This window comes from Bufo gargarizans, chromosome 2 (assembly GCF_014858855.1).
Source record: "Bufo gargarizans isolate SCDJY-AF-19 chromosome 2, ASM1485885v1, whole genome shotgun sequence".
NCBI lineage: Eukaryota > Metazoa > Chordata > Amphibia > Anura > Bufonidae > Bufo > Bufo gargarizans.
This window is the reverse complement of record NC_058081.1, coordinates 389,475,208-389,487,663: the sequence shown is the minus strand read 5'-3', so window position 1 is coordinate 389,487,663 and position 12,456 is coordinate 389,475,208. Positions and strand designations below refer to the sequence as shown.

The 12,456-nt window shown below is 42.4% G+C and overlaps 1 protein-coding gene across 1 annotated transcript in view; it reads right to left on the bottom strand.

Annotated features, from left to right (window-relative positions):
- F12 (coagulation factor XII) overlaps positions 1 to 5,520 on the bottom strand; it is a 97,686-nt gene extending 92,166 nt beyond the window's left edge. The window contains exon 1 of the mRNA XM_044280802.1: positions 5,435 to 5,520. Within this exon, the coding sequence (XP_044136737.1) occupies positions 5,435 to 5,494 (60 nt within the window). The 5' untranslated portion in view covers positions 5,495 to 5,520. The remainder of the gene's footprint in view (positions 1 to 5,434) is intronic.
- Positions 5,521 to 12,456: the final 6,936 nt, after the last annotated feature.

Sequence of the window (12,456 nt, the reverse complement as noted above, 5' to 3'; positions counted from 1 at the left end):
ATTGGGCCTATATATATGGCTCCAGGTAATCACTGTGTTGTTTGGTGATATGGTGTGTACCACACTCGACATGGACCAGAGGAAGCAAAGGAAAGAGCTGTCTCAAGAGATCAGAAAGAAAATTATAGACAAGCATGTTAAAGGTAAAGGCTATAAGACCATCTCCAAGCAACTAGATGTTCCTGTGAGTACAGTTGCACATATTATTCATAAGTTTAAGATCCATGGGACTGTAGCCAACCTCCCTGGACGTGGCCGCAGGAGGAAAATTGATGACAAATCTAAGAGACGGATAATCCGAATGGTAACAAAAGAGCCTAGAAAGACTTCTAAAGAGATTCAAGGTGAACTTCATGCTCAAGGAACATCAGTGTCAGATCGCACCATCCGTCGTTGTTTGAGCCAAAGTGGACTACATGGGAGACGACCAAGGAGGACACCATTGTTGAAAACGAATCATAAAAAAGCAAGACTGGAATATGCCAAACTACATGTTGACAAGCCACAAAGCTTCTGGGAGAATGTCCTGTGGACAGATGAGACAAAAATCGAAGTTTTTGCCAAGGCACATCAGCTGTATGTTCACAGACGAAAAAATGAAGCATATCAAGAAAAGAACACTGTCCCTACTGTGAAACATGGAGGAGGCTCTGTTATGTTCTGGGGCTGCTTTGCTGCGTCTGGCACAGGGTGTCTTGAATCTGTGCAGGGTACAATGAAATCTCAAGACTATCAAGGAATTCTAGAGAGAAATGTACTAGCCAGTGTCAGAAAGCTTGGTCTCAGTCGCAGGTCATGGGTCTTGCAACAGGACAATGACCCAAAACACACCGCTAAAAACACCCAAGAATGGCTAAGAGGAAAAAATTGGACTATTCTAAAGTGGCCTTCTATGAGCCCTGACCTCAATCCTATTGAGCATCTTTGGAAGGAGCTGAAACATGCAGTCTGGAAAAGGCACCCTTCAAACCGGACACAACTGGAGCAGTTTGCTCATGAGGAGTGGGCCAAAATACCTGCTGAGAGGTGCAGATGTCTCATTGACAGTTACAGGAAGCGTTTGATTGCAGTGATTGCCTCAAAAGGTTGCGCAACAAAATATTAAGTTAGGGGTACCATCATTTTTGTCCATGCCTGTTTCATGAGTTTATTTTTTTACATAATTCTGTTGAAGCATGGTTGAAAAACAATGTCTGACTTTCATTGGTTAACATTTATAGAATTTTAATTTATTATTACTTTTGTCAGATTAAAGTTATTTCTGTGACCATTGTGACTTTTTCTTTCATTGACCAAAGGGTACCAACAATTTTGTCCACGTCTGTATGTCAATGTGTTTTTTCATTATGAAAGAATGCCTCATTCTCTTTCTCTTTTTCTTTGGAATACAATTCTCCCGATGTGCTTTTATGTTTCCCCCCTTATCCTCTCATCCCCTACCTCCCTTCTTTCCCTTATTCCCATGTTCTCCTCCCTCCCTAGCTTATCTTTATATATTTTAGTTTTATTATGCTACAACAATGTATGCCATTATAATCGGTCAACCTGTCAACGTTATTCCTTCAATGGTTTATTATGTATCTTGAAAACTCAATAAAAATGATTGTAAAAAAAATATATATATAAATATAATATTAATTGACCAGAATGAATAATTAAAGTGCAAAAAGCTTCCTAAACTCTCAATGTGAGAGATACAAAACTTAAGGAATAAGAGGTTCAGGAACAAAAAAACAAAAACGAATCAATGTGGCTAAATAGAAATGGTAAAGAGTGCAATAAATGACAAAAAGAAAAAATTTATGGGAAAGGGAATATGTTATCAGAAAATAATCTATTGTGCAAATCACATTTTTATGTTTAACATATATTTAAATAATTTTTGATGATGTTATTTTTTATTTTCCATGTTTATATCTATATTTAACCTCTTCCTGACATCCGCCGTACATGTATGATGTACCTTGGCTCTTTAAAGATGGCGCATGCTCCAGGGCAGAGCGAGCGCCATAGCCGCAGCTAATATCTGCGATCAGCCACAATACTGACTGCAGACATTTATCCTCTCCGATGCCATAGTCAAATATGACCACAGCGTGTGAGAGAACGAAGACCAAGAAGCGTGTATTTCCAAGGCAAGATTGCTTTCCCGTGGCAGAGATTGGGGAAAGCATTCTATGCATGTAATGAGCCAGAGCTTGTACTAGGCTTCCAGGCTTATTACTGGAAAAACAAATAAAACATGTCCCATACTAGTCAGTGAAAATCAGGACATGGCTAAACACGCACCCATACCTTCACGCAGTGCCGCCCGACTATTCGTAACCATGGCCCTATTGAAGTCTATGGATCTGCAAAAATGCAGAATGCAGTCTGATTATTTGCGGAGATGCTGAATTGTTCACATTGTATAAGTAATGTAAGGTATTATAGAAGCGATCAAAAGATTGCCTATTAAAGTCTCCTTGTGGGGCTAGTATTAGTTAAAAGTTTTATTAAAGAAAAAAAAATCAAGTTAAAGATATACCGTATTTTTCGCACCATAAGACACACTTTATTCTCCCAAAAGTGGAGGGGAAATGCCCCTACGTCTTATGGGGCGAATGCTGCCATTTTACATTGCAGTCTGCGATGTATCAGCGGGGAGGGAGGAGGGGCTGGTGTTCGGGAACTTGCAGCGGGGCCTGGTGCTGTCACTGTACTCTTACACCGGCCTCCCCCGCTCACAGCAGAATTTCTAGTAATCACTACTCTAGTAACAGTAATCCTTAACCTCTTAATAAATGTAACTGAAGTTGCACTCTCCCCTGTATCAGCACTTACTAACAAGCATCGGGATAAGGCAGAATGGCTGGTAGCATTAATTCACTCACTGACGTTGCGTGCTTGCTCCTCCGACTTTATGAATGAAGCAGGGAGAGTAGGCTCGCAAAGTCAGTGAGTGACGTAACGCTGCCAGCCGCTCTGCCTGCTCCGGATGCTTGTTAGTAAGTGCTGATACAGGGGAGAGTGCAACTTTAATTAAATTTTAGAGGTTAAGGATTACTGTTACTAGAGTAGTGATTACTAGAAATACTGCCGTGAGCGGCAGGGGGAGATCTGTGGGTGACACATATATAGCAGTGTCATCCACAGATCTCCCCCATAACAGTGTCATCCACAGACCCTCCACCCCCTAATAGTGCCATCCACAGATCCCTACCCCATAACAGTGCCATCCACAGATCCCCCACCCCATAACAGTGCCATCCACAGATGCCCCTCCCCATAAAAAAGCCATTGACAGATCCCCCATTGCCATCCACAGATTCCCCCCATAACAGCGCCATCCACAGATCCCCTCTATAACAGTGCGTCACCCACAGATCCCCCATAATAGTGTCATGCACAGACCACCATTAGTTCAAAACCCACCAAAAGCAGACCTTTTGGTTCAAAATATTTTTTTTCTTATTTTCCTCCTCAAAAACTTAGGTGCGTCTAATGGGCCGGTGTGTCTTATAGGGCGAAAAATACGGTACAACTTTTTCCATTTACAAAAAAAGGTTTTTAAGGGGAAAAAATATTAAAATAAAATTCCCCTCCACATATTTGGTATCAACTCATATGTTATGACCCGTACTACACAATTATGTAATTTATACTGAAAGTAAAAACCAAAGAAGAAAACAAACCAGAATTGATGTTTTTTCTTAATTTTTTCTGTTGGAATAATGCTTATAAGGCCTCATGCACATGAACGTATTTTGTTTCCGTGCCCGTTTTCAATGGGTCCGCAAATGCGGACAGCACACCGTGTGCTATCCGCATCCGTATGTCCGTTCCGTAGCCCCGCAAACAAAATATAACGTGTCCTATTCTTGTCCGTTTTAGGCATTGTTACAATGGATCCGCCCAGAAATTGGATGGCATACGGATGTCATCTGTTAGTTTTTTTGCGGATCCGCAATTTGCAGAGCGCAAAACACATATGGTCATGTGCATGTAGCCTTATTCTGTGTATTACAACAACTACATTACAGTATGTGATTGCCTGTTTCCAGACACTGTTATGTTGTTAATAAAGTACTGCTAAAAATAAAAGGCAGGAAGGGGGAGAGACCCGCTGCACATGTACAGAGAGAGGGCTGAGAGAGAAGAAAGCCAGAAGCACATGTGCTGAGATTCTGATCTTACTGAAAGTTATATTCATATGTTATGCTGTTATTTCTGAATAAAACCCTGTTGTTCATTGTGCTATGCCTGGTAGAGACCTGATTAATACACTGCCAATATTTTCTTCTTATTATTATTTGTGACCAAAATTTTTTATATTAAAGTGTTATATACCCCAAAATGATACCAGTGAAAACTACAAGTTGTTTTCATTGCAGCTCTATAGAAATAAATGTATGGTTCTTTTCGTGTGGCAATGCAAAAAGGTTTTTTTTATTGTGCAAAAGTAGTAAAATGTAAAAACAGTTATGGATTTTGTATCACTGTATTCGTACTGACCCAGGGAATAAATGTTTTTATTCTAAAAAAAATGCAGCAAAACTTATAACTTTAAAACGGCAGTATTGATGTTTTTTCCATCCCCCCTAGAATGAGTTAACAAAAGTTAATCAGTAAGTTATGTGTACACCAAAATGGTGGCATTAAAAGCTACAACTTGTCCTGCAAAAGCAAGCTCTCAGATGGCTACATCAACGGAAAAATAAATCAGTTATATCTATTGGAAAGTGATGATGGAAAAGAAATTGCATGGTCACTAAGACCCAAAACAGGCTGGTCACAAGGGGTTGAAAATGTATCCACAATACAGATTTTAGGTCACTCGTCTGAAAGAACCCTTTAGGGCATAACTACACAGTCAGGTTTCCTGATGAAGTTTTGGAAGCCAAAATCAGGATTGGATCATAAAAAATGAGAAAGTGTAAAGGACAGATACGAGTTGTTGTCTTTTTTTTTTTATTCACTTCTAGTTTTTGCTTCTACGACTGCATCAGGAAACCTGACGGTGTAGTCGTACCCTTTGTCAGTGCTTTCCCTTTTGCTGCAGGGATCATAGATATCTATCTAAGTTGTATTTATGTAAACCTACCTGTTTACTCTAATTATAAGCATAATTATTAAAATACTACATTAAATGCTACATTAGATACTACATGAGATAAAGCTGTGACAGAAGTGTCAGTATGGAACACTTCAAGCCAGATAGGAACTTAACAAACCTGCTTGTCCAGGTTTCTGCAGTTAGGGAAAGAAGATAAAAATTTACAGTAAGAGCGACCTCAGTGCTTCAGCATGTTTAAACATGTTTCAGACTGGTGAACACATGCTGGGCAAGAAAACCATAAACAGTTTAGTAATGTGACTTCACTTGTAAATCAGGGTTTCCAGTCCTGTCAATACAGTCATAGCTTAAGTGGCACAACTCATAGAAGGTACTTACTGGTTTGGCATACACAGCTCCTAGTAAAACAAGAAAGAAGAACAGAGAGGGAAGCTTCATGGTGTCTACACAAAATGTTACTAAGCTCAAAGAGAAAAATTAAAGGTTAGGAAATTGTGCTGGTGAAAAAAGGGCATTGACCCTTCACGTCAGGTCTGCACTGCAGGTCTGTTTGCTCTCCATGTCATCTCATACAACCCTATTGTAGGAACCAGATGAAAATCCCATTACTGTTATAACACATCATATGTACACTCACCTAAAGAATTATTAGGAACACCTGTCCTATTTCTCATTAATGCGATTATCTAGTCAACCAATCACATGGCAGTTGCTTCAATGCATGTAGGGTTGTGGTCCTGGTCAAGACAATCTCCTGAACTCCAAATTCAATGTCAGAATGGGAAAGAAAGGTGGGCTACAACAGCAGAAGACCCCACCGGGTACCACTCATCTCCACTACAAATAGGAAAAAGAGGCTACAATTTGCACAAGCTCACCAAAATTGGATTGTTGAAGACTGGAAAAATGTTGCCTGGTCTGATGAGTCTCGATTTCTGTTGAGACATTCAAATGGTAGAGTCCGAATTTGGCGTAAACAGAATGAGAACATGCATCCATCATGCCTGTTACCTTTGTGCAGGCTGGTGGTGGTGGTGTAATGGTGTGGGGGATGTTTTCTGGGCACACTTTAGGCCCCTTAGTGCCAATTGGCCATCGTTTAAATGCCACGGGCTACTTGAGCATTGTTTCTGACCATGTCCATCCCTTCATGACCACCATGTACCCATCCTCTGATGGCTACTTCCAGCAGGATAATGCACCATGTCACAAAGCTCGAATCATTTCAGATTGGTTTCTTGAACATGACAATAAGTTCACTGTACTAAAATGGCCCCCACAGTGTCAGCGCAATTCATGCGCTTTCCTTCTTCTTTGTGTGGTGCCAAATCACTGAGAAGTATAAGTATGCGTACACCATACAGCTTTATAATGAGACCAGACACACTAGGTGGTTTCATGAAAGCATCTTCTCTCTTCCCTGAGTCATGGTAGAAGAGACGCGCCCCTTTATTCACATTACATTGACTTAAATAGCAGACATGACATCACAAAAGGGGTGTTCCTTAAGAAGAGACTATTGGCTCCTTAACCTGATAGGAGTGGTTTCAGCAACTACAACTGTGTTCATAGGTAGATTTGAAAACTGTAATGTAATCCCCTCTTCCCCTACCTTATTTACCTTAAACAAAAGAATGCACACATGGCTCAAACATCTGGCTTTCGGCCATCTTGTGGACAAAAATGTGTACTACAGAATAATGTTTCAAACCAGATACACGTCTCTCACAACAGTCACCAGATCTCAACCCAATAGAGCATCTTTGGGATGTGGGGGAATGGGAGCTTCGTGCCCTGGATGTGCATCCCTCAAATCTCCATCAACTGCAAGATGCTATCCTATCAATATGGGCCAACATTTCTAAAGAATGCTATCAGCACCTTGTTGAATCAATGCCACGTACAATTAAGGCAGTTCTGAAGGCAAAAGGGGGTCCAACACCGTATTAGTATGGTGTTCCTAATAATTCTTTAGGTGAGTGTATATGGAATGATACACTTCAAAGCTTATATTTTGAAAAAGTGAAGTCCAACACATGCAGAATAAATGCTGTCACATTGTTACATTCATGTGCAACAGAGGTGTGTTTCGCAAGGAGTCCCTTTAAGATAAGTGTTTTGTGATGCCAGTGGCAATGAAGCAACGGGACAGAGTCCCTTTAAGAAATGGTGTTTGTACCCAGGTGTAGGAATGGCCGAGTGGTATAGGGTTGCCTATAACGTCCCTTAATGTTTTGTGCACGTGTCACGGTGCTCCTACCTGGATACGCCAGAAACCCAGGCGTTGGCTCTGAAGCAGACAAAGGGGGTAGTTAACTTGTGAATGAAGAATAAATTGAGTCCAGACCTGATGAAGTTCAATAACAGCTTTAATTTGCATAAACGTTTCTCCAAACGGGTTACATACTTTGTTTTGGTTACAGCAGGATTTAGCATTAACTGTGGCAGGCAAACTCCTCTCTGCTACATCTGTCTCTCTCTGGCTCTTCTGTGCTAACAAGCTTAAATGGAATCTCTGCTTCTGCAGGATGCTGCAACTTCTCTCTGTAGTCTGACTCTAGATTAATCCGGGGAACTGTCTTCCTGGTGTCACGGGACGCCAAGGCGCTCGCTCTCCTCAGCGCCCGCTCTCCTCAGCGCCGTCGTCGTCGCATTTCTGTGCAGGAGCGAGGACGCGCACAGCGTCCTCGTCTCCTAGGAGATAGGGGGCAGGACGGACCGGCCGCACACGTCTCCTCAGTTCCCCCAGCAACCAGGGGAGGTCTGAGCACCGAGCTGGGCACTCAGTGCTTAGCTGTATTCCCTAGTGTGGGTCATGTGACGCTGGCCACGTCACATGACCCCAGCTAGCCAGTATTTAACAGGCAGCCTGCTGGCCACAGGTTGCCTGTTAATTAGGTTCCTGGCGATTTTTGGTTTCCTAGTATACTTACCTGATCCTGTGTTCCCTGACGATACTCTGCCTGCTCCTCCTGTACTGCGCTACTGACCCCGGCTTCCACCTGATGATTCTTTGCCGACTCCTGTTGTACTTCATTACTCTCCTGGTATTTGACCTCGGCTTCTCCTGACTATTCTCTGCTTATCCCTTGGTACTGCGTAACTCTCTCGGTATTGACCCGGTCCGTTGACGATCCGTTATTTGTCTTGTCTGTCCTCCCTGCATGTATCCTAAGTTAGGGATTGCCGTCCAGTTGTCCCCTGTCATCAGGACTCGCAAGGCAAGTAGGCAGGGCCAGGGATGAGGGCGGAGTGCAGTGGTCACTATCTTCCCCCCTGTGTGCATGTGTACATGACCGTTACACCTAGCTTCTGAGGTTCTAAGCTTCTACCTCCATGTCCAGCTGAGCTGAGAGTGCTCTAGCTGGCTTGGTTTGGGCTTGGGTTTGTCCTGAAGAGACGTGGCACTGCACACCTTCACGTAGCTTGGGGTAAGCTAGACTGACTAGAACTTCTGCCCCACCCTTCTTGCAGGAAGTAGGACTCGCCCACTTCTCTCTAGAGGGGGGTTAGAATGGAATGGTAAGTTCCATTCTATCTACATACATCTCTGCTGTGTTTGCTGCCACCTGCTGGTAAACCAGATATACACTATGTGCAGAATTATTAGGCAAATTAGTATTTTGACCACATCATCCTCTTTATGCATGTTGTCTTACTCCAAGCTGTATAGGGTCGAAAGCCTACTACCAATTAAGCATATTAGGTGATGTGCATCTCTGTAATGAGAAGGGGTGTGGTCTAATGACATCAACACCCTATATCAGGTGTGCATAATTATTAGGCAACTTCCTTTCCTTTGGCAAAATGGGTCAAAAGAAGGACTTGACAGGCTCAGAAAAGTCAAAAATAGTGAGATATCTTGCAGAGGGATGCAGCACTCTAAAAATTGCAAAGCTTCTGAAGCGTGATCATCGAACAATCAAGCGTTTCATTCAAAATAGTCAACAGGGTCGCAAGAAGCATGTGGAAAAACCAAGGCGCAAAATAACTGCCCATGAACTGAGAAAAGTCAAGCGTGCAGCTGCCAAGATGCCACTTGCCACCAGTTTGGCCATATTTCAGAGCTACAACATCACTGGAGTGCCCAAAAGCACAAGGTGTGCAATACTCAGAGACATGGCCAAGGTAAGAAAGGCTGAAAGACGACCACCACTGAACAAGACACACAAGCTGAAACGTCAAGACTGGGCCAAGAAATATCTCAAGACTGGTTTTTCTAAGGTTTTATGGACTGATGAAATGAGAGTGAGTCTTGATGGGCCAGATGGCTGGATTGGTAAAGGGCAGAGAGCTCCAGTCCGACTCAGACGCCAGCAAGGTGGAGGTGGAGTACTGGTTTGGGCTGGTATCATCAAAGATGAGCTTGTGGGGCCTTTTTGGGTTGAGGATGGAGTCAAGCTCAACTCCCAGTCCTACTGCCAGTTTCTGGAAGACACCTTCTTCAAGCAGTGGTACAGGAAGAAGTCTGCAAGGTAAGAAAAACATGATTTTCATGCAGGACAATGCTCCATCACACGCGTCCAAGTACTCCACAACGTGGCTGGCAAGAAAGGGTATAAAAGAAGAAAATCTAATGACATGGCCTCCTTGTTCACCTGATCTGAACCCCATTGAGAACCTGTGGTCCATCATCAAATGTGAGATTTACAAGGAGGGAAAACAGTACACCTCTCTGAACAGTGTCTGGGAGGCTGTGGTTGCTGCTGCACGCAATGTTGATGGTGAACAGATCAAAACACTGACAGAATCCATGGATGGCAGGCTTTTGAGTGTCCTTGCAAAGAAAGGTGGCTATATTGGTCACTGATTTGTTTTTGTTTTGTTTTTGAATGTCAGAAATGTATATTTGTGAATGTTGAGATGTTATATTGGTTTCACTGGTAAAAATAAATAATTGAAATGGGTATATATTTGTTTTTTGTTAAGTTGCCTAATAATTATGTACAGTAATAGTCACCTGCACACACAGATATCCCCCTAAAATAGCTAAAACTAAAAACAAACTAAAAACTACTTCCAAAAATATTCAGCTTTGATATTAATGAGTTTTTTGGGTTCATTGAGAACATGGTTGTTGTTCAATAATAAAATTAATCCTCAAAAATACAACTTGCCTAATTCTGCACTCCCTGTATTACATGATAACATAACAGTTGCAAACATTATAAATGCACAGTGTATAGGACCTGAACAAAATATATAAGATGACGTTTTTCTAGCCCATCCGAGTAGCAGGGTGCACAAGTGGTAACACCACTCTGGGGTGTTACACATGTACTGTATTGGACAGCAGAAGCATCCATCTAAAATTAAAAAAAGAAAGCAATGATCCAGTACTACAGTTTTGCAAAGGTTCTGCACACAGTTTTGGTTTTTGCACAAGGCAGGATTCACAAATACAATTTTTGGTGCAGTTTTTTTAAAGGCCACTTCCACACGAACAATAATGATTGGCTCCGGATGCGTTCAGTGAAACTCGCACCATTTTGCAAGCATTCAGTTGTTGAGTTTTTCCGCGTGGGTGCAATCCGTTTTGATGCGTTTTTCACATGCATGAAAAAAAACGTTTACAAACAACATCTCCTAGCAAAATCAGTGAAAAACGCATTGCACCTGGACTGCATCCAGAATACATCTAGATGCAATGCGTTTTTTTACTGAAGCCCTATTCACTTCTATGGCGCTAGGGCTGTGTAAATAAACCGCTGAATATAGAACATGCTGCGGTTCTCACACAACGCAGAACTGATGCGTGAAAAAAATCTCATGTATACAGACACATTGAGATAAATGGGTCAGGACTCAGTGCGGGTGCTATGTGTTCACTTCACGCATCGCACCTGCGCGGAAAACTCACTAGTGTGAAAGGGGCCTAAACCAAAGCTAAGAGTGGATCGAAATGAAGGTACATATAAAACAAAGACTGTGGGTAAATTCATGCATATCATATGTGTTGCATAAAAGTCTGTAACAAACCTGCCACATATGACTGTACCCTGATACTTCTTCTCTATTTTGTTCGATTTCTTCCAGACACGTCATCAATTTCAGAAGGGAGCTGAGCTACAATAGAGCTGCACGGCCACTGCACAGAGAACAGAGCTCCGTCCACTATTTGCTTTCCAGTGCCAGCAGCTGCACAAAACAGCTGATCAGTGGCGGTGGCTGATCCCACCGATCTGATATTGAGGACCTATCTAGAAGAAAGGTCATCTATATCAAAAGCTTCAAAAACTGCGACAAATACTGCATCAGAAGCTACATTTTCCAAAATGCTGTGTGCTGCTGTCCATTGTGAATACTGTATGCAGGTCCTTCTAAAAAAATTAGCATATTGTGATAAAGTTCATTATTTTCTGTAATGTACTGATAAACATTAGACTTTCATATATTTTAGATTCATTACACACAACTGAAGTAGTGCAAGCCTTTTATTGTTTTAATATTGATGATTTTGGCATACAGCTCATGAAAACCCAAAATTCCTATCTAAAAAAATTAGCATATCATGAAAAGGTTCTCTAAACAAGCTATTAACTTAATCATCTGAATCAACTAATTAACTCTAAACACCTGCAAAAGATTCCTGAGGCTTTTAAAAACTCCCAGCCTGGTTCATTACTCAAAACCGCAATCATGGGTAAGACTGCCGACCTGACTGCAGTCCAGAAGGCCATCATTGACACCCTCAAGCAAGAGGGTAAGACACGGAAAGAAATTTCTGAACGAATAGGCTGTTCCCAGAGTGCTGTATCAAGGCACCTCAGTGGGAAGTCTGTGGGAAGGAAAAAGTGTGGCAGAAAACGCTGCACAACGAGAAGAGGTGACCGGACCCTGAGGAAGATTGTGGAGAAGGACCGATTCCAGACCTTGGGGGACCTGCGCAAGCAGTGGACTGAGTCTGGAGTAGAAACATCCAGAGCCACCGTGTACAGGCGTGTGCAGGAAATGGGCTACAGGTGCCGCATTCCCCAGGTCAAGCCACTTTTGAACCAGAAACAGCGGCAGAAGCGCCTGACCTGGGCTACAGAGAAGCAGCACTGGACTGTTGCTCAGTGGTCCAAAGTACTTTTTTCGGCTGAAAGCAAATTTTGCATGTCATTCGGAAATCAAGGTGCCAGAGTCTGGAGGAAGACTGGGGAGAGGGAAATGCCAAAATACCTGAAGTCCAGTGTCAAGTACCCACAGTCAGTGATGGTCTGGGGTGCCATGTCAGCTGCTGGTGTTGGTCCACTGTGTTTTATCAAGGGCAGGGTCAATGCAGCTAGCTATCAGGAGATTTTGGAGCACTTCATGCTTCCATCTGCTGAAAAGCTTTATGGGGATAAAGATTTCATTTTTCAGCACGACCTGGCACCTGCTCACAGTGCCAAAACCACTGGTAAATGGTTTACTGA